The following is a 27,315-nucleotide window of genomic DNA, read 5'->3' as shown; positions in this document are numbered from 1 at the left end:
CTCTCTGCCCCTCCCTGCTCACACACTCTCTCTCAAAAATATATATAAACATTTAAAAGACTTTTTTAAAAGAAAGCAAGCAGGCTTTTCTTGGGGTGTGCTTTGTCTATGGCCTATCAGTATTTCTTGGTTGCTAGCTTCTTCTGCTCCCAAGTCTGGGATATATGAAGCAAAAAGAAAAATCGAGAGCTCATTATGTTGTTCCTTGGGTCCCAAGGTCTGCCTTCTTTCCACCTTTCAGTCTTCTTATGCTTGTTTTACACACACACACCGTGCACAGACGCATACACACACATTCATTCTAGGGTTTTAGTTATACTTAGCAGTAGGATAGGGAAAAGTACATCTACTCCATCTTTCTGGAAGCCTAAGTCCAAACATTTTCTTTAATGTTTTTAACATTTTATTTTGAATTAGTTATAGATTCATAGGAAGTTGTGAAGATCATACAGAGAAGCCCTGTGTACCCTTCACCTGCTTTCCTGCAATGGTTACATCTTACATAACTACAATAAAACATAAAACCCAGGAAATGGATACAGGCAATCTCAGAGATATTGCAGGCTGAGTTTGGTTCCTTCCAGACCACCACAATAAAGCAAATATCACAATAAGACAAGTCAAATAAGTTTTCTGGTTTCTTACTAAATGTAAGTTTATAGTATACTGTAGTCTATTAAGTGTGCAATAGCATTATGTCTGAAAAAAACAATATATATACCTTTTAAAAAAAATACCTTACTGTGACAAATATCATATGTCTTCACTCATATGAGGACTTTAAGCCACAAAACAGATAAACATAAGGGAAGGGAAGCAAAAATAATATAAAAACAAGGAGGGGGACAAAACATAAGAGACTCTTAAATATAGAGAACAACGAGAGGGTTGCTGGAGGGGTTGTGGGAGGGGGGATGGGCTAAATGGGTAAGGGACATTAAGGAATCTACTCCTGATATCACTATTGCACTATATGCTAACTAACTTGGGTGTAAATTAAAAGATAATTAATTTAAAAAAACCTTACTGTGGGGCGCCTGGGTGGCTCAGTCGGTTAAGCGTTATGTCTCTTGATTTCAGCTCAGGTCATGATCTCATAGTTTATGAGATGGAGGCCTGCATCAGACTCTGCATGGATAGTGGGATTCTCTCTCCCTCTTTCTGCCCCTCCCTCCCCTGCGAGCACACATACACCCTCTCAAAATGAGTCACTTTTTTTTTTTTAATTTAATTTTTTATTTTTTAAAATTTACATCCAAATCCAACTTCCCAACTTGGACTCTTGGTTTCAGCTCAGGTCATGATCTCACTGTTCATAGGTTCAAGCCCCACGTTGGGCTCCATGCTGACAGCACAGAGCCTGCTTGGGGTTCTTTTTCTCTCCCTTTCTCTGTGCCCCTCCTCTGCTGTCTCTCTCAAAATAAGTAAACTTCAAAAAAAAAAAAAATGAGCACAATATTGATAGGTGTGTATAATTCCTCATTTAATCACATGGATAGACTTATATAACTACTACCACAATCAAGATACAGACTTCTCGGTCACTATAAAAATCTCCCTCACGCTACCTTTTTACAGACATTTCCTACTCTCCTCACTCCCAACACATCCCTAACCCCTAGCAACCATGAATTTGTTCTTCATCTTGGTGATTTTGTCATCAATGGAAACATGCAGTATGTGACTTTTCAGAGTGGCTTTTTTCACTCAAGCATACTGCCCTTGAGATCCATCAAGTTATCAGTAGTTTATTCCTTCTTATTACTGAGCAATATTCTACCCACCTATACCCAGAGAAGGATAAGAGTATGCAAACAAGGAAAGGTGATTTTATAGAGAACTCAAGAGCAAGAGTGTTGAGAAGCTGAGATGGGTTATCATTGCCTATAAGGATTCTCGAGAGTAGTTTTCTAGTTTGTGATAGCTATGACGTTTTTAAAACCACTTTACTGGGGCGCCTGGGTGGCTTGGTCGGTTAAGCGTCCGACTTCGGCTCAGGTCATGATCTCACGGTCCGTGAGTTCGAGCCCCGCGTCGGGCTCCGTGCCGACAGCTCAGAGCCTGGAGCCTGTTTCAGATTCTGTGTCTCCCTCTCTCTCTGCTCCTCCCCTGTTCATGCTCTGTCTCTCTCTGTCTCAAAAATAAATAAACGTTAAAAAAAAAAAAAAAAGTTAAAAAATAAAACCACTTTACTGAGGTATGATTGACATACAGAAAAGCACAGTTTTTAAAGTTTTGACATCTACACACACCAGTGACATCACCACCACAATCAAGGCAATGAATGTGTCCACCCCTCTCAACAGCTCTAGCTGTTCTGAGCCACACCGACTTCCCTGATGGTCCGGAAGTACTTTAAGTAGACTTCTACTTCAGAGTCTTTGTACTTGCTGTTTCCTCTACCTGGAAAGCTTATGCCCTAGACATCTCCATGGCTCCCCCAGCCCCACCCCTTCATGTCATCTCCGCAGCCACCCCTGATCTGGCACTCCCTATGTCTCCTACTCACTTTACAGCATGTATCATACAACAGTGTTGTTTCTTACTGTCTGACTTCTAGCAGGACAAATTCATCAATATTACTCTTCTCCTTGAGCATCTTTTTTTTTTAATTTTTTTTTTTTAACATTTTTATTTTTATTTTTGAGACAGAGAGAGACAGAACGTGAGCAGGGGAGGGGCAGAGAGAGAGGGAGACACAGAATCCGAAGCAGGCTCCAGGCTCTGAGCTGTCGGCACAGAGCCCGACGTGGGACTCGAACTCACAGACCACGAGATCATGACCTGAGCCGAAGTCGGATGCTCAACCGACTGAGCCACCCAGGCGCCCCAAGCATCTCTTTTTTTTAATCAGTCAGGTTAGATTCACCTGCATGTAACAGAAAACTCAAAAAATGACACGACTTCAACAAAAAGTATGTTTATATCCCTTTCATGTAAAAGAAGTCTGAGGTAGGCAGTTCAGGCAGCTCTTCAATCATTAGGGACCTAGACTCCTTCTATCTTGCTAACATCATCCTTAGTTGCCAGTTTGTGGTGCAAGATGTTGCTTACATTTCAATCAAACATCATATCCACATTCCTATCAACAGGAAAGAAAAATGGCGGGAAAAACAGACATGTTCTCTCCTGCCATGTGGCCTCACCTAACTAAAAGCTATGGCAAATGTGCTATTCATTGCTGAAGGGCATTAGGGGCTCTAGGGGCGTCTAGGTGGCTCAGTTGGTTAAGCGGCTGACTTTAGCTCAGGTCAGATGGTGATCCCAGGGTCATGGGATCAAGCCCCGGTTCAGGTTCTGCGCAGATAGCACATAGCCTGCTCGGGATTCTCTCTCCCTCAATCTCTGCCCCGCCCCTGCTCGAACTCTCTCTCTCTCTCTCAAATTAAATAAACTTTAAAAACAATTAGGGGTTCTGTGATTACAGACAGTAATAGATACTGGGGTGGGCAAGTAGTAATTCTGCCTGCCATTCTAGGCTCTATTACCTTACTCATCTTTTTGTCTCTCTCTACCTGTTTCACTGCACCAGCAGAGGCCTAAGAGATAAAAGGGATAAAAAGAGGAGAAATGTAGCATTTGAACATTGAGGTAAAATTCTTTGTCCTACCTTTTACTTCTTTATTCTTTCAACAACTAGCCCCCCTTTCCCCCGCCACCAAAGTTACTAGGATGCGATGTGCAGGCAAAGAAAAGGGGAAAGTTTTAGACCTGTTTCTCAGTGTCACTGTGAAAGCTGAATAAAAGTCCTTGCAAAGGGATTTGAGATCTTGGCTTCCTATGCTGTGTTCAAAGTCTTATTATTAGATGAGCACTAAGTTAATGGGCTTTTCTTAAATGGCAGCTGAGGAAAGACACTTAATCAAAAAGAACACGTATGGAGAAATTGGAAAACACCTTGATAGGTCATCAAAATTATCATCACCGAGGGGCAGACGGACCCTGTGTGCCTGCCTACAGATGTGATATCCTAGGGACAGAGCTGAGGACATGTACCAGAATGTAATCCTGAGAAAACATCAGGCAAATCCAAAATGAGAAATGAGGAACATTGTATTAAACAAAAGCTGGTGAAATTCTCAGTGTCATAAAAGACAAAGGCTGAGAATTGTTCTAGATTAAAGGAGGCTAACGAAATCTGACCAAAAAATAAAGTACATGATTCTAGAGAGGATCCTGTACAGGAAAGGGGAAAAAACTGTAAGGGCCATGTTGGATCAACGGACAAAAATGAAATATGGTGGGTAGATTAAATTATTGAGTGAAGTTTACATTTTTTTGAGCTTGATAACTAAACCATGGTTGTGTAAGAAAATGTACTCATTCTTAGGAAATACATACTTAAGTATTTATGGTAAGAGGCATGATACAAGCAACTTACTCTCAAATGGTTCAGGAAAAAAATATATACATGTATATACAGAGAGAGGGAGAGAGGGAGAAAACACGTACACAAATAATCAAACAAATGAAGTGAAATGCCCATAGCGGATACCCTGGTCAGAAGATATCTAAGTGTTCTTTGTACAGTTCTTTTCTTGCCAACTTTTCTGTTAAGTCTGAAATCCCTCCCAGCCCTGAAGAGTGAGGACAATAAGCAGCATGCAGATTACCTTAATCCTGCACCTGTCTAATGAACTGTTCTGGATGTTTTATTTGATTCTCTGCCAGAAAATCTAACGCTTAAGTTTTCAATTGGGAGGGAAAGAAATGACCCCTGTTAGATAACATTTATTCAGGACACTTCTGTCAGAAAAACCTCAGGCAGGCCAGGCTTTTTTCTTCTGTTCACCAAATGTATCCAGGAACCTAAAAGATACCATCTGACCGAAGCTACTTAATTGGGACACGCACTTAATCACCACCGGACTTTTTCCATACAGGATGACCAAATTAGCCTGTGGCTCTATGCAAGGATCCCGTTTCTCATGCAGCTGGGAATTAAGGGAACTGGCATTCTGACAAACTACTGAAGCCAAGGGAGTGGAAATGATGCTAGCTTAGACTTCAAATGCACTTCAGTGACTCTAGATCTCCCCACAGAAAAGGAAGAAAGTATGTTACCCCACATCTACGCTAACTTCTTCAATTCTTGAGATCTAGTGGCATTCTTGTTTGCACTATACAAATCTCACATCATAGTCAATTCACATTTTACAATTAAAACCAGATGTGTAAAGGCATAGATCAACAGCAGTAAATAAGTTTGGGTTCTTCACAGCCTCTTACAAAGGAAATGTCTTATGATCGTTAGCTGTAAGTTTGGCTTTTAAGAGGTTTTCTTAATGTTTATTTATTTTTGAGAGACAGAGAGAGAGAGGGAGAGAGCGAGATAGAGAAAATGAGCAGAGGAGGGGTAGAGAAACAGAGGCAGACAGAGAATCCGAAGCAAGCTCTGAGCTGTCAGCAGAGCCCAACGTGGGGCTGGAACCCACGAACCATGAGTTCATGACCGAGCCAAAGTCACACATGTAATCAACTGAGCCACCCAGGTGCCCCAGTTTGACTTTGAAGGAGTTAATAAAGACAAAAAGAGGGGCGCCTGGGTGGCGCAGTCAGTTAAGCGCCCGACTTCAGCCAGGTCACGATCTCGCGGTCCGTGAGTTCAAGCCCTGCGTCAGGCTCTGGGCTGATGGCTCAGAGCCTGGAGCCTGTTTCCGATTCTGTGTCTCCCTCTCTCTCTGCCCCTCCCCCGTTCATGCTCTGTCTCTCTCTGTCCCAAAAATAAATAAACGTTGAAGAAAAAAAAAAAAAAAGACAAAAAGAAACTTCGAACTATTTATTCCTACTTGTGTTCATTGTAAAGTTTGTTAAACTTTTAATTCATCACACTGTTTTTCTAAAGCTATATAAAAACACGTTCTTCAAAGAAATGTTTTGGGGCCCCTTGTTTGTTCAGTTGGAGTGTGCAACTCTTGATCTCAGGCTGAGTTCGAGACTCAACACTGGGTGTGGAGATTACTTACAAATAAAAACTTGGAAGGAAGGAAGGAAGGAAGGAAGGAAGGAAGGAAGGAAGGAAGGAAGGAAGGAAGGAAGGAAGGGTGTTTCTATAATGGATATTCAGCCTTAAAAACATACTTTGGAAAAAGCTTTCTTTTAGGAAGACCGAGGTTATTCCTAAGTACCTGAGTCTATTTTAAAAAATAAAATAGGTACCTGTGGGCTTTCTGTGTATATACAAAAGCCAGCCTCAGCACCTTGAGTCTGACAGAGCCATCCAAACCACAAACTTGCTGAGTCACATGTTAAGCTCAGTTGGCAGTTTCCTCTAACAACCTCTTAAGTCTGCAGATTTAAATAAAAAATCTGAGCTATAAAAGTCAGATATATAAATAATCAATTTCTGATAAGTCCTTCTTTAAAAGATGTAACAATGAGAAACTAAAAAGCAACAAGTAGTCCTAGCAAAGGCTCAGATTAGGAAATTGACTCAGCTTTTAGAGACAGAGCACAAAATCATCCCTATCAGGATGCCTATTTTTAACTACTTGTTTACCTAGGTAAGGTTATTTGCCTAAATTAGCCCCTCTTCAAGTTTCTAGGGGAAAAAAAGCTATCCACCTAGTGCTATTTCAATTTCTAGCTACAAATTTATAAAAAAGTATAGACACACACATACCTCCAGTATTATATTCCTGAGTAAAATAGATCCTAAGACAGAGTTTGCCCAACCCACTAATAATAAACATTTCCCAGGGAGCTTTCCAAAATAGCGAATTTCCTAAGCCTCACCCCAGATATATTAAATCAAAATCTGGAATCTTTGTTTTAAAAAATGATCCCCCACGATTCTAATAATCAGCCAGGTTGTAACTTCTGGTTTAGGGCACCTTCTACCATAAAATCACTATAACAATAACCTCAGATGGCAAAGATAGTTTTATTTTTTCCAATGTTTATTTATTTTTGAGAGACACAGAGAGAGAGAGAGCATAAGCAGGGGAGGAGCAAAGAAAGAGGAAAACACAGAATCGAAAGCAGGCTCCAGGTTGAGGTGTCAGCACAGAGCCCAACACGGGGCTTGAACCTACGAACCAATGAGATCGTGACCTGAGCAGAAGTTGGACACTTAACCACCTGAGCCACCCAGGAGCCCCCCGTTTTGTTTTACATGTAATGATTCAAAATCCAAAAGATACAAAAAGGTGACAAGCCTTTCTCACTCATCCCCGTCCCCCAGCCACCCACCTACTCTTCATTGGCAACCAGTATTACCAGTTGCTTATATGTCCTTCCAAAGATCCTTTATGCGTACACAGGTACATAGATATTTCCTTTAAATAAGAATAGCAGTGAATAATACATTTTGAACAAATCAAGGTTCAAAACAATGTGTATCTTGGAGATCTTTCCCCACAGAGAGCTTCTTTATTCTATTTTAACATGCCTAGCATATGCCATTTGGTAGATTTATCATACTTGATAAATCAGGCCCCTTCGATGGACACGTATGTTATTGCCAATCTTTTGCTACAACTCATAATCTTGTACATGTTATTTTGTACATACGGAAGTCTATCCGTAGAATAAATTCCTAGGCATGGAAATGTTAAGTCAAAGGTAATTTTGATAGATACTGCTAAACTGCCCTCCCCAAAGATTACAATTTTTATTCCCATTTGCAATGCGAAATAGCAGTTCAGATTTTACATCAAACTGAATACGAACAGTGCCAATGGCTTACTTTCTAAATGTTGCTCTGAAAATATCCCACTTAGTAGCCCAGTGATATAACAAATGACATTCTGTAGACAACTTCTGTACCATGGAAATCTGCATAATTTTACCATGGCTATTAGAAAGTTTTCTGATTATTGAAACCCATGAAAAAGAGGAACTAAGAGAAACGAGAAGCTGAGGTTAAGGCCATTCTTGCCTTCTTTAGCTGACATGCACACACTGAAAAGTCTTTTTCCCTACTTCAGCAGAAGACTTAAAATTTTCCACTTACTACCCCAAACGCTGTTCATGTGAAAAAGTAACCAATTGTGCTATTTATTATTTTAATCAACAAAAAGCTCTACAAGTGTTAGATTTACCAAATCTTGCACATGAAAACTTTACTAAATAAAGGCAGGGTGTCCAAAGGGACTCACTCCATAGCTAAGGGGGAAAAAATGTCATGCAGAAGAGGGCATGCTAAAGAGAGAATGAGTTAGAGAAATACGACTGGAATACTCATCTCTTTTATGATGCACAAGGAATACAGAGGGGAGAAAAAAGGGAACACATTTTTAACTAAAACAGTTGACAATTTTATTTTCACATTTCACGATACAAATGGAAATTGCTTTTTTTTTTTTTTTGTCCCACTACTCCCTTGCAAAAACTATTCTCTGTTTGATAGGAAGGGGGAGCAAGTCTTCCTTGTCATGCTGTTAGAAAACACCCAGAGTCACAGCACCATGATCTCCTGGTGAAGAACAAGTAATATAAAATGGATATAAAGAGGTTCCTGTCTCTCCTTATCTGTCTGGTCGAGTCATTCCTGGCCGAGTGGGTACCATCATGGGACGGGCGGGAGGTCTCATCATTGGCGGCCCAGGCATCATTGGCATGTGGCCTCCCATAGGCGGCCTCATTCCAGGAGCTGCAGGACAAAACAAAGGAAAGGAAAAAAGAGAGTCAGAAACTACTACTTATGAGAGAGCTTAATGGGACTTCAATTAAAGACAAAAAGTAGCCCCCCTGCAAAATGCTGGAAGAAAGACATACTTGACAGAAGAAACGCAACAAATTCATCACATCTGTAAATTACTTAGACATTCTCAAACAAAGAACAAAGGTCAACACAAGAACCATATGGGAATCATGATCTAATGATAGTAAGGGGGAACTATTAATAGAGTGCTTTCCAGAAACCACCAGGGACACTAGTTCCCTAAACTGACCTTTTCTCACTCAGGGAAATTCACAACTAAGTCACATGTTACCCAGTCAGCTCTCTTAATCAGTTCTATCCACCATATAACCAGGAGCTATTTCATGAATGTACACAGGCACAGAGGACAATCTTACCACTAAGCGTTTGTTCGGAGTTGTAGGAAAGGTGAGCAGGAGGCCCATGCTGAGAACCTGTTAGTAACCATACTTCACTCAAGTCAAGAAAAACAGGCAATAATGTGATTTACAACAATTAGCGCACACACACAAATCTAATTTTTCTAATGCATTTTAGAAACTGTTAAGGACTTTTTAGAAGTGTCCCATCAATACACCAGCCAAATAAATGAGCCAGGGAAGAGAGGGCAAGCAAAGGTGGGGGTTGGGGAGGAGTACAGGCAGCTTCACAGAATTGGCAATATTCTACTTCCTCAGCTGAGTGGTGGGTTCACGGGTATTCATTTTATTATTATGCCTCATGGTTTTCATGTTATAGATCTTCTCTTCAAATATAAAAATTTACCTAATTACTTACTAAACCATTTTGATTAAAGGTTTGTAATAGTTCAAGAGAAAACTATATTCAAAGCCGAATACAGCCTTATCACAAAAAGTAAAACACAAGTATATGCAAAGACACAAAATTCAACAGGTACAAATGTTTTTAAGATCAATTTCAAAAGGAACAGAAAATAATACTAAACTTCTAAGGGTCTTATTAAAAACCCCAACATAACATAACCTATATTCAGCATTTCCTAGAAGAAACTCATCTAGACCAAAGACTGAAAACGAGGCACCTGAAAACTTGTTTACTTTGGTCCCCACAGTACATTTACTTTCAATCAGTTGCCAACACTGGCAACTAAGAAGTCTAATTACTAGTAAGTCTAGATACCCTTTTTCAACTTTTTGTTATGGAAATATTCAAACATACACAAGAATGAAAAGAGTATAATGGACATCCATGTACCCATCATCCAGCTTCCATCATTATTCACCCACGGCCAACGTTCTATCTTATGCCAACCCATTCTTACCTTGCCCACCCTGAACTAATTATTTTAATTCAAATCCCACAGTATTATTTTATCCTGGTGAAAACAACAAAATACTCAGGAGAACTGGCAACACCAAGCCTGCATTCTCAAATGTCAACTGCAGGCTGAAGCTAAGTTCTAGAAGCCTTATCTTTAGGTGTGTCATGCATTCCCAGTTCGCTATATCCCTAAACCCTCCAGGAATTTGAATTTGTGACCTTGATTTAAGAATGCAAAAGAAGGGATGCCTGGGTGGCTCAGGTCATGATCTCAGGGTAGCAAAACAGAGCTCCAGGCTGGGCATGGAGCCTACTTAAGATTCTCTCTCCCTCTTCCTCTGCCTCTCCTCCACATGCAGAGTGCACACAGGCTCGCTCTCACTCTCAAAAAAGAGGGAAAAAAAAAAAAAAAAAAAAAAAACAAATGCAAAAGACATCATCTAAATCACTTTGTTTTGGCTTCCTAAGGAACTCTTACCTACACTCTACTCCTATCATTCTAAATGATACCCGTAGCAAGCACAGTGAATGCTTCTAGCTAAAAAAGCTACTCTATCTAATACCTCTGCACCTTGTCTTACCAGTTGAGTTATAGGCTTATGTCTATTGTATTTATTCTTATTATAGAATTTAACTTCTGCAAGTCAATAAAAATGAGTATATGAAAAAGAACTGTTTCCATGAAACTACGTGGATATTTAGAAAAACAATTATCCCAAAAAGTGCTCACAAATTTGATAGGTGAGAGAATTATAAAAGATTGTAAATAGATGGCCTCACAAGGTTTCTAACCTTTAAAGAAATAGAAACTAAAGTTGGTAAAGAATGCATTATGGGTACGGTTTATCGGTTTAGGCAAGAAATATACGGTGCTCTAATCAGTAGACTCGTTTCAAAGCAAAGGCCCTGACCAGGTATCAGAAAAATCTGCAAATTAGTATATATTTATGTTTATGTTAAAATACAATGTCTGAGGTGGGTTTTTCCCCCCTTCCTGAATAAACGACTAACTACAGGGCTAAGGCCTTTTTCATACACTAATTTGGCCTAGTTAACTAAAGATTGAATCAGCAACAAGAGCACCGCTCCAGATCAAAACTGAAAAAAGTAGCAGTACAAGTATTTACCTACCTTATCCCCTTTGGAAAACCTCAACTACCTTTCTCTTCATTATAAATGACCACAAGTTGGGAGGAGGCAAGGAAACAGGAGGAAGGGAGAAGGAAAAAAAAGGCAGCCTTATCCCATTTTTAGTAGCACAAGGCCTTTGGATACCATCCAATTATACTGCTAAAACACATATTTATTTTTCTTTATCATTATGGATTCACCAAGTTTAGTTTACTGCAATAATACATTTAGGCAATGTATTAAGAATTCCATTTAAAAGGAGAACTAAAACACAATGGAGCATCCTAAAAGGAAAGAGATTCAAACTTACCAGGTCCCACTGGCATCATCCCAGGAGGAGGAGGGCCCATCATTGGCATCATGGGAGGGCCACCCATATGGGGTGCTGGCATCATACCAGGGCGAGGAGGACCCGCTGGAATAACGAATGGGGGCTGAGTTTAAGATATGCTTACATATTAACATTTCCTCTTCTATGAAACTAGTAGAGCCTCATGGCCCAGCCCAAGTTCTAGAATAATAGACTTCTTATGGTTTCTTTTATAACAGTAGATCCACAAAAATCAATATGCCACAAAACTTTATGACTAAAAAACAAGGACAAGACTGCCTAGACAGAAGTATAAAATGAAGTCAGCACAGGTTAAAAAAAATTCCAAAAGTTAAAATATTTTTTTAAAGGGTATTATGCCTTCTGTAGAGTTCCTGACAAATTTAAGCCACAAGTATGTAATTTCAGATCTGTTTTTAAGAAAATCAAAACCTCCATGGCTCCTGGGTAGCTCAGTCAATTAAATGTCCAACTTTGGTTCAGGTCATGATCTCAGAGTTGGGGAGTTTGAGCTCCACATTGACTCTGCTGTCAGCACAGAGCCTGCCTCGTATCCTCTGTATTCCTCTCTTTCTGACCTCTTCCTTGCTCTCTCTCTCAAAAATAAACATTAAAAAAATTTTTAAATATGTATCTTCTTTTACTTAAGAAAAATCAAAATCTTTAAAAGATTTTTTGGAAATACACAGATGTGTATGCAGAGATATTCCTGATAGCATCATTTACAACACTTTGGAATAACTTAAATGTCCCACAATAAGAAAATGGTGAGGTTAATTATGGCACATTCATACCACAGATTATTCTACTATTAAAAATAATGGGGTTGGAAAAAAAATAAAAATAAATTAAAAAAAAAAATAAATTAAAATAATGGGGTTGGGTGCCAGCCAGCGAAGATACAGAATAAGACAGACAGGTAACCTGACAGCTGCTGTGACCCAAGGCCTGACCAGCCCCAGGATGGTGGAAGCCCAAGAAAGGTTTGGTGGGCCATTAGTTGTCTACCTGCATTAGTGTGCAACTATTATAAACAGCCCACATCTGTTCATATCCGTGGTTACTTACAGGACTGATTTCAGGTTTCTGAATTCAATTTCAATCCTAAGCCCTTCCAGAAAAGCCACGGAACTTATGGCCTAGTTATCTCCTTCTGTCATTTAGAAACAAAAAACCTCGGAGAAGAGAGGCCTTTGATTCACCCCACTTTCAACTGTCCAATTCTTGGTTTTCCCAAGGTGTATATATTTGTGTTAGGTGGGTTAGGAGATAGGAAGAAATGCTGAAGAGTTGATCCACTACACTTTAATCCTCCAGTGTTGGGTTCAGAGCAATAAATAATTTAATGTACTCATCAATACCTCTTCATATATTAGCTCATCTAATCACAGGTACATTCTGACCTTTCCACTGAATCAACTGTCTTGAACCCACTTGGGATGTCATAAATACAATATCCTAGTAATAATGCAATCAGAAGGTTAACTCTGCAGACATTTCAGAAATTATACCACTGATGTTATTTTCTTTTACTGTCTGTGTATTCATTCAATGGGCATTCAAAAGCCAACTGTAAAATAATCCAAGAAAATCAAAGGATAATCTGCACCCCCTTAAATTATAGCTGTTAAGATAAAAACTCCATAAACTTACGGAGACTAGGGGGAGGTGGAATCATCGCCCCTGCAGGAGGAGGAGCAGAGAATGGAGTAGGAGGAATCTTTCCTTGCTGAAATGCAGCAGCTTTGGAGAAAAAAACACACACACTAATAAGAACTCAACAACCCATTTACGAAAATATCCCTTTTCTTTCATTTCACAATGATTTCACTCTAAAAAGTATTCATTTAAGATTACTACATCATGGCCTCTACAGTTTTTAAATCAACTGTAAGTACTTACCAGTAAAAATTACAATTAACTGGTTTACTGCTTTGGGTTTTCTAACCTATATTTATTTAGTCAATATTCCTATGGCTGAATTAACTATGAGAGCCTGGAGTGAAGACCTCTTACCTACCAATGTCTTACCAAAGACAAGCAATCACCTTTAATCTGTAGATGTGGTTTACAACCAATTTGAACCATTCAGTTTTGTTTGAAAAATGTTGGGGGCTCACCTGGGTGGCTCAGTAGGTTAACCATCTGACTCTTGGTTTGGCTCAGGTCATAATCTCACAGTTTCATGAATTCAAGCCCCACATCCGGCTCTGCGCTGACAGCACGGAGCCTGCTTGGGATTCTCTATCTCCTCTATTTCTGACCCTCCCCCCCTCGCGCTCTCTTAAAATAAATAAATAAACTTAAAAAAAAAAAAAAAAGTGTGATACCTGCCCAAAGGTCAGGCTTTACAAAACTTTCCGTCATTATGGTTTACCAGTTTTGAAATTAATGTACTGAGCGAAGAGACATGAATGAGAAACCAAAGATTTTAAAGAGCCCACCCTGAAGGAAGGTATGATCTTAAAAAATGTCCAACACAATCAACTTTTTTCTTTCTGAAAATATGAGGCACAAATGAAAAGAAATTGAAGATCATTTATTTGGGCTTTACAAAAAGTCACAAATAAATACTTAAATATATACTCATACCATACTGGAATTAAAATTAAAAATATGCTGGGGCGCCCGAGTGGCTCAGTGGGTTAAGCGTTCAACTCTTGATTTTGGCTCGGGTCATGATCCCATGGTTCATGAGATCGAACCCTGTCAGGCTCCAGGCTCACTTCTTGTGTCTTGAACTCAATTAACCTAAACAAAAATTTTCCTAATTAAACAAAAAGAGTATGGCATGTCCAACAGAGGTCCAAAACATACCCAGATTATTGTGTCACATCAGCTTCCTTTTTGAGCAGTTGTCTTTGTCAGGACTACAAGACTAAGAAACTGAGAGTCTCTCAGAGTCTTTGAAGGTTAACTATAAACCCACCTCTCACCTTTTCATATTACAAAAGGAAAATAGTTCTAAAACCTATGATCACTACAAGGAAGATTTCACATAAATTGGCTACAAAATCTGGTCCGTGTCAATAAAGAATCATTAGGCAATTCATTCTTCTCTGCCCCGCTTCCCAATGTAATCAATACCTGACTGCTCTAACCTCAACAATTAATATTAATGTGTTCCTATATCCCCTGAGAAACTAATGACCTTCTAATTCTTTCATTCAACACACCAGAATGTTCCTATTTATCAGTCAGAATGAGTTGCTTCTGTGCAAAACAACAGAGAGACAGGGATGAGAAAGAATGGGACCATTCTCCCGCATCAGAACAAGAGACTGAAACATACTTGTTTTGTCGATCAGGCTCTGGGCTTGCTCTTCCATCCATTTCTGATAGTAGTCTTTCACATTCTCTTTGTGTTTCCTACCACTGCAGTGTGTCTTTCTCACAGATGGCTGTAAAACAAAAAGGTCAGATCAGTCGCAGAAACAAGTTTCCCAAAAGCCTTTCCTTTATGTAAGTAGCCTGGCTACCTCTAGACGCTTAAGCTGGGTGCTAAAGCATTATTTATAAACATCATCCAATAACACACTGTGGTAATTTACCTACTATATTATCTAAACCAGAGGTCTGCAAACTATGGCCCACGGGCCGGCCACCTGATTTTGTAAAACAAATTAGTGGAACACAGCCACATCCGTTTGTGCACGTACTGTTTTTTTCCCCTACAAAGCAGAATTGAGTTATACTATTTTTTTTTTCCCTACAAAGTCATCACAACAAAAACTATATGGTCCACAAACTTTAAATAATTCCAATGTGGCACTTTAAGGAAAAGTTTGCAAACTCCTGATCTAGAACATAATGCCATTTTAATGCCCTTTCTTAAAAAAAATTTCTTTTAATGTTTATCTATTTTTGAGACAGAGAGAGACGGAACATGAACAGAGAGAGAGGGAGACAACAGAATCCGAGGCAGGCTCCAGGCTCTGAGCTGTCAGCACAGAGCCTAATGCGGGGCTTGAACTCACGGATGGTGAGATCATGACCTGAGCCGAAGTCGGACGCTTAACCGACTGAGTCACGAGGCGCCCCTTTAATGCCCTTTCTTAGGTCATTCTATAGCAAGATAATATAGTCCACACACATCTAAATTATACTGTTTATAAGAATATCTTCTTTTAAATGACTATGGGTCTAGAATACAGACTATGTGAATCACATACAAACTTCTGTCTCTAGCCCACTAATCCTTTTGTTCTTTAAGACCTTTACCAAGGTAAAACTGATATAAGATAAACTCCACACAGTTATAACCATATGCTTAAGTTAACATTTATTTAACACCTACCACATACCAAACACCATGCTATGTAATTTACAAGCAGTATCTCAATCATGTTACAATCACATGTTCATGGTACAATGGAATATTAATCAGAAAGAACCAATCACTGATACAATATGGACAAATCTCAAAAGCATGCTCAGCAAAAAAAAAAAAAAAAAAAAGAGAAACACAGAATATATACTATAAAATTCCATCCATATCAAGTTTTAAAACCAGTAACACTGATCTTTCATAATAAAAACCAGATCAGTTGGGGCCAAGGGTACAGGGTACTGACTGCAAAAAAACACAAAGGAATTTTCTGGGGTGATGGAATGTTCTATTATCTCAATGCACACAGCAAACTGTTAAGTATTTGCCAAGTCATCACACTGTGCACCTAAAACATATGCATTTAACCTAACATAAAGTTTAACTCAATAAAACTGATTTAAAAATCACACGGTTGGGGGCGCCTGGATGGCTCAGTTGGTTAAGCGTCCAACTTTGGCTCAGGTCATGATCTCGCAGTCCATGGGTTCCAGCCCCCAACAGGTTCTGCACTGACATCAAGGAGCCTGCTTCAGATTCTGTGTCTCCCCCTCCTTGTCTCTCTCTGTCCCCGCCCTGCTAGCGCACTGCCTCTCTCTCAAGAATAAATAAACTTTGGGGCCCCTGGGTGGCTCTGTAGGTTGAGCGTCCGACTTCGGCTCAGTCATCATCTCACGGCTCGTGGTTCGAGCCCCGCATCAGACTCTGTGCAGACAGCTCAGAGCCTGGACCCTGCTTCAGATTCTGTGTCTCCGTCTCTGCCTCTGCCCTTCCCCCACTCATGCTCTGTTTCTGTCTCTCAAAAATAAACAGTAAAAAAATTTTTTTAATTAAAAAAATTGTAATTTAATTTAAAAAAAAATTTTAAAAAGCCATTTCTGATTACAGCCTCATTAATGCGAATTTTTATGGTACATAATCAAATGTGTCAACAAGTGGAAGATTTGTGTAACTGAGTGAACCAATATTCCAATATTCATTTTCCATATGACCAGAGCATGTTACAAAATCCTGTCTGGTAAAAGATTCACTCAAAGTGCAAGACAGACCAACAAGTTTTGATGTAGCAGAGTGTGAAAAGTCTGATATGGTTTAAGTTTCCACACTACAACTAACCCTGTGTCGAGTCTGGGTGTAGTAACATAAAGTATTAAAGAATATCCACAATTATCTAAAAAGGCTAGTAAGGTACTCCTCTTTTTTTTCAACTCCTTATCCACGGGAGGCTGGATTTTTCATATAATTGAACCAAAACAAAGTGCAACAAGTTTAATCCAGAACATAAGAATCCAGTGGTCTTCCATTAAGTCAGACATTGCAGAGGTTTGCAAAAAGGTTATAGCAATGCCATTCTTCACACTAATTTTTTCTAAATAGCTACGTTCCACTTTTATTTTACTGTTATTATTTTATATGTAGGCTCCACGTCCAGTGCAGAGCCCAAGGCAGGGTTTGAACTCACTACCCTGATATCAAGACCTAAGCTGAGATCAAGAGTCAGTCGCTTAGCTGACTGAGCCACCGAGGAAGCTCCTATTTTTCATTTTAAAAGGTTATTTGTATCACAGATAAAAAGTTTGTTATTGTTGCTTTCAAATCAATCAGTATTTTTAAAATTATAGGTTTTAAATACAGAAAATACAGAAATATTTCAAATACAGCAAATATTAATAGTTAAGTCAATATAAGCCCTGTAACTTTTTTAAATTTTTTGAGAGAGAGAGAGAGAGACAGAGTGCAAACAAGGGAAAGGCAGAGAAAGAGGGAGACACAGTATCTGAAGCAGGCTCCAGGCTCCAAGCTGTCATCACAGAGCCCTATGTGGGGCTCGAACCCATGAACTGTGAGATCATGACCTGAGCTGAAGTCAGAGGCTTAACAGACTGAGCCACCCAGGTGCCCCTTAAGAACTTTTTAAGAATTTTTTTTTTAATTGGTAATTTTTGGGGTGCCTGGGTGGCTCAGTTGGTTGGGCGTTCGACCTTGGTTCAGGTCATGGTCTCATAGTTCTGTCAGTTTGAGCCCCGTGTCCAGCTCTGTGCTGACAGCTCAGAGCCTGGAGCCTGCTTCAGATTCTACGTCTCCCTCTCTCTGTCCCTCCCCCACTCATGCTTTTTCCTCTCTCTCTCAAAAATAAACATTAAAATAATAATAATAATAAAAGAACTCAGTAATTTTGAAGAGTGTAAAAGGACCACGAGACAAAAAATGTTTGAGAGCTGCTGGCATAGAAACCCTAAAGTTATACTGCCTAGGCTCTTCTTCCAGCTCTGTACAACTTACTGGTTTAGTAACATCCAGTCAGTCATTTATCTATACTCTGCCTCAGTTTCCTCCTCTGTAAAATGGAGATAATGCTAACCATATAGGCTCATCATGAGCATTAAACAACATGATACAGGTAAAGCATCTGGAACTGCCTGACACACAGTAAATATTCAACCTTAGTTGTTATTATTTGTTAAGCAGTTTTTAATTAAATAGAAGTACAGCACTCAGGTTTTAAATTTGGGCATTTCTTTCCAGTTTAATCAATCAAATGTCTGAATGCCTTGTCACAATCAAATATTTGAACTTTAGGACACGTTCCTACAATTTTTACTTGTCATGTAAATTTTCTGCACCTTCAATTCTGCTACAGTTTTATCATTTTGGGTCTCAACTCAAAACACTAACTGCTGGAAGGCCAATCATTTCAAATTACGAAACCAGTTACAGGAAGGATGCAGGAAAAGAAACCCAGGTTATTTTTTCCAAGCCGGAGCACTTAAAGCTCAACAGCATGAAAAGCACACATTTATACCCCCCCCCCCAAATCTGATCTTTCACAGACAAGGTGTTTTGAAACTGAAAAGAAACACTACTTACAGAGTCATGGGTGAGGTATGTGTCGCAGTAGTCACAATAAAACCTGGAAAGGGGTGGCAGACAGAGAAAAAGACGACAACCAGTTAACAGATGCCCATCCACGTGGGCAGTTCAACGAAGGTAAAATATAAAAAGACCTATGCACGATCCCAAGACGTCAATCTAAGCGACCTGACACAAACCAGGCTTTTTTGTTGCGTCGCGCGGGGTCGACCTACACACACCGAAAGACGACAGTATCCAGAACTCCCGGGCTCCCTCCCCCACACGCCCTCGCTTCCCGGGAAACTTCAAGAGCTAGAATCCGCTCTCACTCCCCTTCCTGGGCCACAATGGCGACCGTGACCGCGAACACCCCCAGATTCGAGCCCCCCACTCACTTAGGCATGTTGCTTTGCAGACCGTTGACCACTCCGTCCCGCGCCACCCGGAAGTGACGCACACAACAAGCGCCGACGCCGCGGAACCGATGAGTCAAACGCGACTCCAGGAACCCTACCCAGTCGTCCAATCCGCCGCCGCGCTGCGCTGCGACCGCCTTACCGCTGAGGCCGGTCGAGGGGCGGGGCTTTTCTCTTCCCGTCACTTACAGCTAGGCGGGAAGGGGAGCTGGAAGGGTCCCTGCGAGGTTCAATCCACGCTCATGTAATCCTGATTCTTCATGCTTCCCGGAAGCATGGTATTCATTCTTTGGACGACTTTCTAAGGATCGCCTGCTATGTGCCAGGCCCTGCTATAAATGCTGAGAGAAGACAGCAGTGAACGAAACAGACACATGTCCTGCCCTCGTGGAGTAGGCCCTAGGAGTTGGGGGAGACAAATAATAAAGTCAATATGTAGTAGGTTAGATGGAGTCGAGTAGTGGAGGAGTGGGAGTTGGGGAGTGACGCAAGGAAGGGAGAATTTCAACTTTAAATAAGACAGCTTGCTGAGAAGGTGACAACTATGAAATAATAGGTTTCCTAAAGCAATAAGCTTGGTGCAAGCGATTTTACATGGCGTCTCTTTTTTAAGTCTCATTAACCCTAGGAGATGATAGAACCCCCAGCTTCAAGTCCCATCTCCCGCTTCCTAGCCTTGCTGCTTGAGAAAGTTATCTAATCTTTCTGAGCCTCATTTTCCTCGACTGGAATTTAATGGGTAATAATTCTTACTTGTGGGGCTTAAGGAACGATTAAATGTGAAAATGCTTGTAAAGTGTTTAGGGCAATATCTGTACATACTAAGTCCTCCACATATGGCAGTTATCTTTTTACATAAGAGGATATTGATAGAAGTATCTTGTCCACAGATCTAACCTGTTCTGGCAACAGGGCCAAACTTTCAGCCTGGTCAATCAGACTCCCACATGGCCTGACCGCTCAGAAAAGGGGAATGAATGTTGGGAATGGAGAGGTAGAGCTTTTGATTCTACTGTTCCATATTCTCTGGTGGTGGAGTTGCAACCAAAATAATAATAATTGCTACCTTATTTGAATGTTGACTATGTCCTAGGTGCTTTGAATGCATTAATTTATTTGATCTATTCAATAATCCTATTGTTCACATTTCAAATGGGGACACTGAGCTTCAACAAGGTTAAGTGAACCATAAAGATGATTTCCTCTCTTAAAAGTTAACTGCAGGATGAAATTATCAGGCTTTCACTACTCTAACAGTGGTAAATGTTAGCATTATTGATGGTGGAACAATTGGGTATTACGTATCTCCTGCTAGGATGCTAACATTAAATAGACATAGTCAACTGTGACCTATTCTTAACAAAAGTGTTCCACTTGGATCCAATCAAGTTCTAGGATAGACAAGAGGATCAAGCTAAAGAAAGCAAAAGGCAGCAAACAACCAGAAGGTGGGAGAGTCGCTGGGACAAAGGGCCCCTTTCCTTCACCAAGTCAAGAAAAGATGTCATTCTAGATTAAAATGTTTTTAACAGACATAACAATCAGATGTAGTATACGGTTCAGGGTTAGATCTGGTTTGGACAAACTAGCTCTAAAAGACATTTTAAAGAAAATATCTGGGCCTTAATATTGCAGTTCTAGAAACCCACCTTTGTGTAGCACCCTGAGTTGATTCTTTTCAAATTTTTTTTACACTTATTTATTTTTGAGAGACAGAGAGAGACAGAGCACAAGCAGGGGAGGGGCAGAGAGAGAATGAGACACAGAATCCAAAGCAGGCTCTGGGCTCTGAGCTATCAGCACAGAGCCCAATACAGGACTTGAAGTCACCAACAGCTAGATCATGACCTGAGCCAAAGTCGGATGCTTAACCAACTGAGCCACCCAGGCACCCCGAGTTGATTCTTTTCGGAGGGGATAGACTTGTCAACTACGTCATGGTTTTTTCCCCCCTAACTTCCCTCTGTGCTGATCCTGCACCTGCTTTACCTTCAAATTCATTCCTCACCCTTCCCTCACCCTTTTCAGTATGGTGGGGGGGGGGGGCGGGTAGTATGATACCTCAAAGGCTGGGAATCTTGGATTCCTGTGCTGGTTGCCTTCTAGGCTGAGTTGCTGGGCACCATCTAAGGGAGTCCTGGAAATGGAGAGATTGAGGAAAAAGGCAGAGTACCCCCAATCTCAGGCTGTCTCTTCCGACCTACCTGGCTCCAACTTCCAGCAGTTCCAGGCCTTGGGCTCTGGTAACAAGATGTCCTTCTTCTGTCCCTCCAGCGTGAGGGCAGCACTAATTTCTTGCTCCTCTCTGAGCTACTTCACTTTTCTCTTTTCACTTTTTATCTCTGCCAACACTTTTTATAAGCCAATTCTCTGATTTAAATTCCCTCTGTTTTAAAGACTTAGAGCGGTCTCTGTTTTCCAGGACTCAAAGCATGACCTTACTTCCAAGTTCCAAACGGTATCTCCCCTGAGTCTGGTCTATGGGCCTTAATATCTGTAAAGCAGTGCTTTTCACACTTCCTCTAGTGTCTCAAGCAACTGGAGGGTTCATTTATCACCCTTATTCCCCCAGGTATAGGGTGAGAATCCCAAGTGCCTACCTGAGCTTGAAATGCCCTTGAACTGTTGTATGATATGTTAAAAGCTCACAATGTTTGCAATCTACTTTATAAATAACATATTTATATTTTTTTATTTCTCTTAAGGTTATTTTAACACTTAAAATGTATTTTATTTATTTATTTTTGAATAAGTAATCAGTACACATGGTGGAAAATTAAAGAAGGACAAAAGTGTGTTCCCAAACATACACACCCTTACCAGTTTCTTGCATATCCTTCCAGAGATAGACCACGTATGTGCAAACATGAACATAACATTTCCTGATTCTATTTCCCAATACTGCATAGTATTTTATTGTATAGATGTACCTCAATATTAACCAGTCTGCTATTGGTGAACGCTTAAATTGTTTCCTGTCTTTTGCTATAATAATGATGCTGAAATACACAGTTAATTGGCATATAGATTTGTAGAGTGGATTTCTAGAACTAGAATTAATATGTTAGAGTTTTGCATCTGTAAGTTTGAAAAATATTGTAAAATTTCTCTCTGTCATGATTGCATTTAAGAGTGCTTTTTCATCTTTTCAATCTAATAGGTTAAAAGTGTCATTGTGTTATAATTTTTATTTCTCTTAGAAAGTTGAGCATTTTTCTTCATATGTTTAAGATGCTTAAAGAATCAGGGCGCCTGGCTGGCTCAGTCAGTGGAGCATGTTACTCTCAATCTTGAGATTGTGAATTCAAGCCCCATGTTGGGTATAGAGATTACTTAAAAATAAAAAATCTTAAAAAAAAAAAAGTCTTAAGAAATCTACAGAGCCCTCCATTTAGATTGCTTTTTCGTGTCCTTTGCCTTTTCGCCTAGGGTTAGCCTCATCCTTTTTTTTTTTTTTTTATTCATAGAGAACTCCTTAGATATTAGCAAAATTAGCATTATTATAATATGAGTTGCAAATATTTTCCATTTGTTAATTGTCTGGCCTTATTTTGGGTGGTTTTTGTCATGAAAAAAACTTTTAATTTGTATTTCAGTTAAACTTATTAATCTGTTCTTTTACAGTTTCCAGGTTTTATGTCATACTTCCCCTTTCTGAAATTGTTTTAATTCCATGATATTTTTTCTTGTTCTTTTATTATGTCATTTTCTTCAGGTTTGTATCTTTTTATCTATCTGGCATTTTTTTGGTTGTTTTTAATTTTCTTTCTTTTTCTTAATTTTGAGAGAGAGAGAGAGAGCACGAGCAGGGGAGGGACAGAGAGAGAGGAAGAGAGAGAATCCCAAGCAGGTTCTGTCAGAGTGGAGCCTGACCTGGGACTCAAGCCCACGAACTGTGAGATCATGACCTGAGCTGAAATCAAGAGTCAGATGCTGAACCAACTGAGCCTCCCAGACACCCCTATCTGGAATTTGTTTAAAAATTTTTTTAATATTTATTTTTTCAGAGAGAGAGAGAGAGAGAGAGAGAGAGAGAGAGAGAGAGAGGAGGGGCAGAGAGAGACGGAGACACAGAAACCAAAGCCGCCTCCAGGCTCTGAGCTACCAGCACAGAGCCTGATGTGGGGCTCAAAGTCACGAAGTGTGAGGTCATAAGCTGAGCCGAAGTCAGATGCTTAACTGACTGAGCCGCCCAGGCACCCCTATAGTTATTTTAATATAAAAATATTTTTCAATTACCCAATTAAATTACTAAAGTTTAACCCTTCCAAAAAAAAAAAAAATTCCCAGCATTGACTCATATGTTACATTTGTCATGTGGTTTGACACATCCCCTGGTACCCTGTTGTACATCCCTGTAGGATAAAGTTGCCAGCTAAATACATGATGGCCAGTTAAATTTGAATTTCAGGTAAACAGTGGATAATTTTCAGTTGAAGTATGTCCCATGAATTTTTTTCCTGTATTTGAAAACCCTACTACAGGTTACTCTATTAAAAAATAATTATCTTAGGGGCACCTGGCCAGCTCAGTCAGTAGAGCATGCGATTCTTGATATCAGGGTGGTGAGTTCAAGCCCTACATTGGGTGTAGAGATTACTTAAAAAATAAAATCTTTTTGGGGCACCTGGGTGGCTCAGTCGGTTGAGCGTCCGACTTCGGCTCAGGTCATGATCTCGCAGTACGTGAGTTCGAGCCCCACATCGGGCTCTGTGCCGATGGCTCAGAGCCTAGAGCCTGCTTCAGATTCTGTGTTTCACTCTCTCTCTGCCCCTTCCCCACTAATGCTCCGTCTCTCAAAAATGAATAAACGTTAAAAAATTTAAAAAAATAAAATCTTTTTAAAAAAAGAATAATTATCTTAGTTATATGTGACAAAACCAACTTAAACTAGCATTGGCAAATAGTTACCTATAAAGGCCCGGAAATCAGGGACATCTTAGGGTAGATTTATCTCCAGGTGTGGTCGGTCTTAAAAAATGTCACTTGGTCTCTTTCTCCCCATCTCTCATCTCATCTCTGCTTGACTGCTTCTCTTTGCACATTGGCTTCATCCTCCCACGTTGCAGCCTGGGTTCCTCCATGCAACCAGGTAAGACAGCCTCAAATATCTCCAAAATTCCATTCTTCGAGCACCCAAATCCAGGGAGGGGTCTGAATGGCCAGGCTTCAGTCAAGAGTCTTCCTTGGGTAGGGATGGGTGGAAACTTGTAATAACAGTCCCATTGAAACCTCAAGGGGTGAGGCAGGAGTATCCAAGAGTTGGGGTGGGGGGTGGGGTACTTTTTTCAAGGAAGAAGTACAGAAAATCATCGTGGACCAGAAATAGTGTGTACAACTGCCACCGTGGGTCATACCTAACCCAGTTTGGAAGTAACCAGTTTAACATGGTAATTTCCATTGGAACCACCAGAGGACTTGAGTCCTTAGTGCCTTTGTAACCTACACCTCCCTCCATCTCTCTCTCATCTTTCCCCTGTGCTAAGGCACTGAAAGTAATATTCAGTTATTTAATATTTATTAATAAATGCTTGCTGACCACTGGGCTGGTGTTCAGGTCAGTGTTGGGCACCATCAACGGGAAAATGAAGAATGTGCTGTGCCCACCATCGAGTTTAGTGTACGTGGTAGGCATTTAAACAAATAACTGTATAGCCTTATATGGTAAGAACTATGATAAGACAACTTAATCAAAAAGAATCACCATGTAGTAGTAACAAACACAACTACTAGAGCCAAAATGCCTGTGTTTGAATCCCAGGACCATAAACTATTGCTTGGACCTTAGGGAAGTTGCTTAACCTCTTCCTGGCTTAGCTCCCTCATCTGTAAAAGGGAGACAATAATAATACCTACGTCATGTGATCATGGTTGTAAGGACTGCATAAGATAATTCTTATAAATCATCTAGCACATGGTTAGGCATGCAGTAAATGGCGAATAATGTTCCCATTGTCAGTAATAAGAATCACTTCTAAAAACCCAGCTCTCTTGAATTCCACACACATCCGGGAATCCTTCCAGGCCTCTTCAGGGTCACACAAGGGATGAGCTCTGGAACTCAGAGTCATTTCCCCTCTCCCTTCCAATAAGAGGCTTCAGCCCCACTTTGCAGCCATCAGTGGCTGCTGACTCTTCTATCTACTAGGCACCTTTCGGAAGCCACAATTCTTATTCCCTTCACATACCTCAGGGCCCTGAAAGGCAGAGTAGGAGCTGAATCCCAGAGATGTACTTGTCTCTGCACTCTGACCTGTACTTCCAGCTCAGAGAGGGCTGATCTGTTGATAGATGCCTCCCTGGGGAGGGTCATACAACTATGGCTTTATCCCCTAACTTTTCTTTCTGAACTGAGACCTCACTGCCATAAAGTAGATTCAGAAGGCTAAAACTTGATCTTTCTATTTGGAAACAACAGCAGGACATAGGGCACCAGCTTTAGAAGCTCACACCAGGTCTCCCAGGTGGTATGAACATAGCTATGGCTGAGATCTCATGACCATGGCTGGTGAGAAAGGGAGATCCTCCTGAGGACTTCACCCAATCTTTAGCTCACTCTACCCTGCAAGCGAAATCCATTGAGAGGCGACCTAGCTGCTTCTTTGCAAGGCCTGGAAATAGGTCTTTGCCACCCAGCCTGGGCAACCCTAGGACCTCAGGTGCCCATTTGGCACCTTCAGGATAGCAGCATACCTCATCCATTTTTGTCTGGCTGGGTGGGGAGAAAATGATTCTTCGTTAGTTCTGCCGTGATTGTCTTGCCTCCCTCACGGTAGACAGAAGGTTCACTGCTGGGAATAGAAAAGACCAAAACTCCAAGGTCTGGGGGACAAGTTCTTTTTCTGAAACTCTTTATTAATCCAGGGCAGTTGCATCAACAGGTCATGGTAGCAGGAAGAAGCCTGTTCAAGCGCAATCTACAAGGCAGAACAGGTTTGGCAGGGTGGTTTCGAGTAACTCTTTACTGAAAAGGAGCAATTACTCATTCTTGAAATGTCTTCTCTTAGATGTATTTTCTCTTTGAGCCCATTTTATTAGCACGGGAAGCTTTCAGCCAGACTCTAGGGGTGCCAAGTCGGAAAGCTGGAAATAGAAACATAAGTGGCTTTTTTGTTGCCTAATACTTTAGTAGGAGCTGAGCTCATGGTTTGGAATGGTGTTCGCAAGCACGAATGTATGCACACGCGCGGACACGTCATTCGGCCATTCTGCTGCCCCAGGGCATGGTGTCTGGAGTGACTGGCTGTCACTGGAGAAAAGGGAAACACGTTTATTAAGCACCAGTTCGTGTTGGCACTAGACAGTGTGCTTTCATTATGTTATCTGATGGGATTTGATTTTGAGGGGTTTTTTAGCTGATGAGGAAACTGAGACCCAAAGAGGTGACATAATCTGAGCAAAATCGCATAGTTAATACACGGCAAAGACAGGAGCCCAAATTATCAGATTCCAGAGCTTACGTTCCTTCCATTGAACACACTGCCTGTATGTATGAGACTTTTGAAATCTTGGCCTGAGTGTAACCTGCTCCCTGTAACTCTCTCACTGCAGTTGATGAGCCTGAGTTTTTCAAATGAGTAAGCACCAATGAGTAGCAAGGCGTTCCACATACAAGGGACAGCTCCATGAGAAGTTAAATCTCATTGTACGCAATTTATTCTTCAATAAACGTGACTTAAAAAAAAATGTTGGGTATAGGGACGCCTGGGTGGCTTAGTTGGTTAAACATCCAACTCTCGGTTTCAGCTCAGGTCATGATCTGACGATTTCATGAGTGCAAGCCCCACATTGGGCTCCATGCTGACAGTGCGGAACCTGCTTAGGATTCTCTCTCTCCTTCTCTCTCTGCCCTTCCCCCACTCACGCTGTTTCTGTCTCTCTCATAATAAATAAATAAACTCTGAAAGAAGAAAAAAGATGTTGGGTATAAAATGCACCTAGAAAACAATAATAAAATGATCATCAACTCAATTAAAAAGTACAAACGAGGGGCACCTGGCTGGCTCAATGAGTAGAGCACGTGACTCTTGATCATGGGGTCATGAGTGCAAAGCCCACATGGGGCACAGAACTCACTTGAAAAGTGATACCAATAAAATATAAATCTTTAAAAACATACAACTGAAAAGGAAATATAGATGTCCATTAAAGATCTGAAAGGATACTCATCCTCACTTATAATATTATCAAGCCAAACTAAAAGTCACTGAGATTTATTTATTGCTTATTGGATTGGTAAAGATCCAAAAGATTGACAACATGTGAGTTAGCCATAAGTGTGGGAAAATAGGAGCTTTCATACATTACCGGCATTGGGATAACTCCTAGTAAG

At 40.5% G+C, this 27,315-nt stretch overlaps 1 protein-coding gene across 1 annotated transcript; it reads right to left on the bottom strand.

Moving 5' to 3' along the window:
* Positions 1 to 7,968: 7,968 nt before the first annotated feature.
* Positions 7,969 to 19,160, bottom strand: SNRPC (small nuclear ribonucleoprotein polypeptide C). The gene is made up of 6 exons (XM_003986041.6): positions 18,963 to 19,160; positions 18,583 to 18,625; positions 14,680 to 14,788; positions 13,041 to 13,130; positions 11,367 to 11,471; positions 7,969 to 8,593 (listed from the first exon to the last, which is right to left on the bottom strand). Exons 1-6 carry the CDS (start codon positions 18,968 to 18,970, stop codon positions 8,469 to 8,471), a joined length of 480 nt encoding a protein of 159 aa, XP_003986090.1. The 5' UTR covers positions 18,971 to 19,160; the 3' UTR covers positions 7,969 to 8,468.
* Positions 19,161 to 27,315: the final 8,155 nt, after the last annotated feature.

Source organism: Felis catus, chromosome B2, assembly GCF_018350175.1.
Source record: "Felis catus isolate Fca126 chromosome B2, F.catus_Fca126_mat1.0, whole genome shotgun sequence".
Classification (NCBI taxonomy): domain Eukaryota; kingdom Metazoa; phylum Chordata; class Mammalia; order Carnivora; family Felidae; genus Felis; species Felis catus.
The sequence above is the reverse complement of the archived record's forward strand: the minus strand, read 5'-3'. Positions and strand labels throughout refer to the sequence as shown.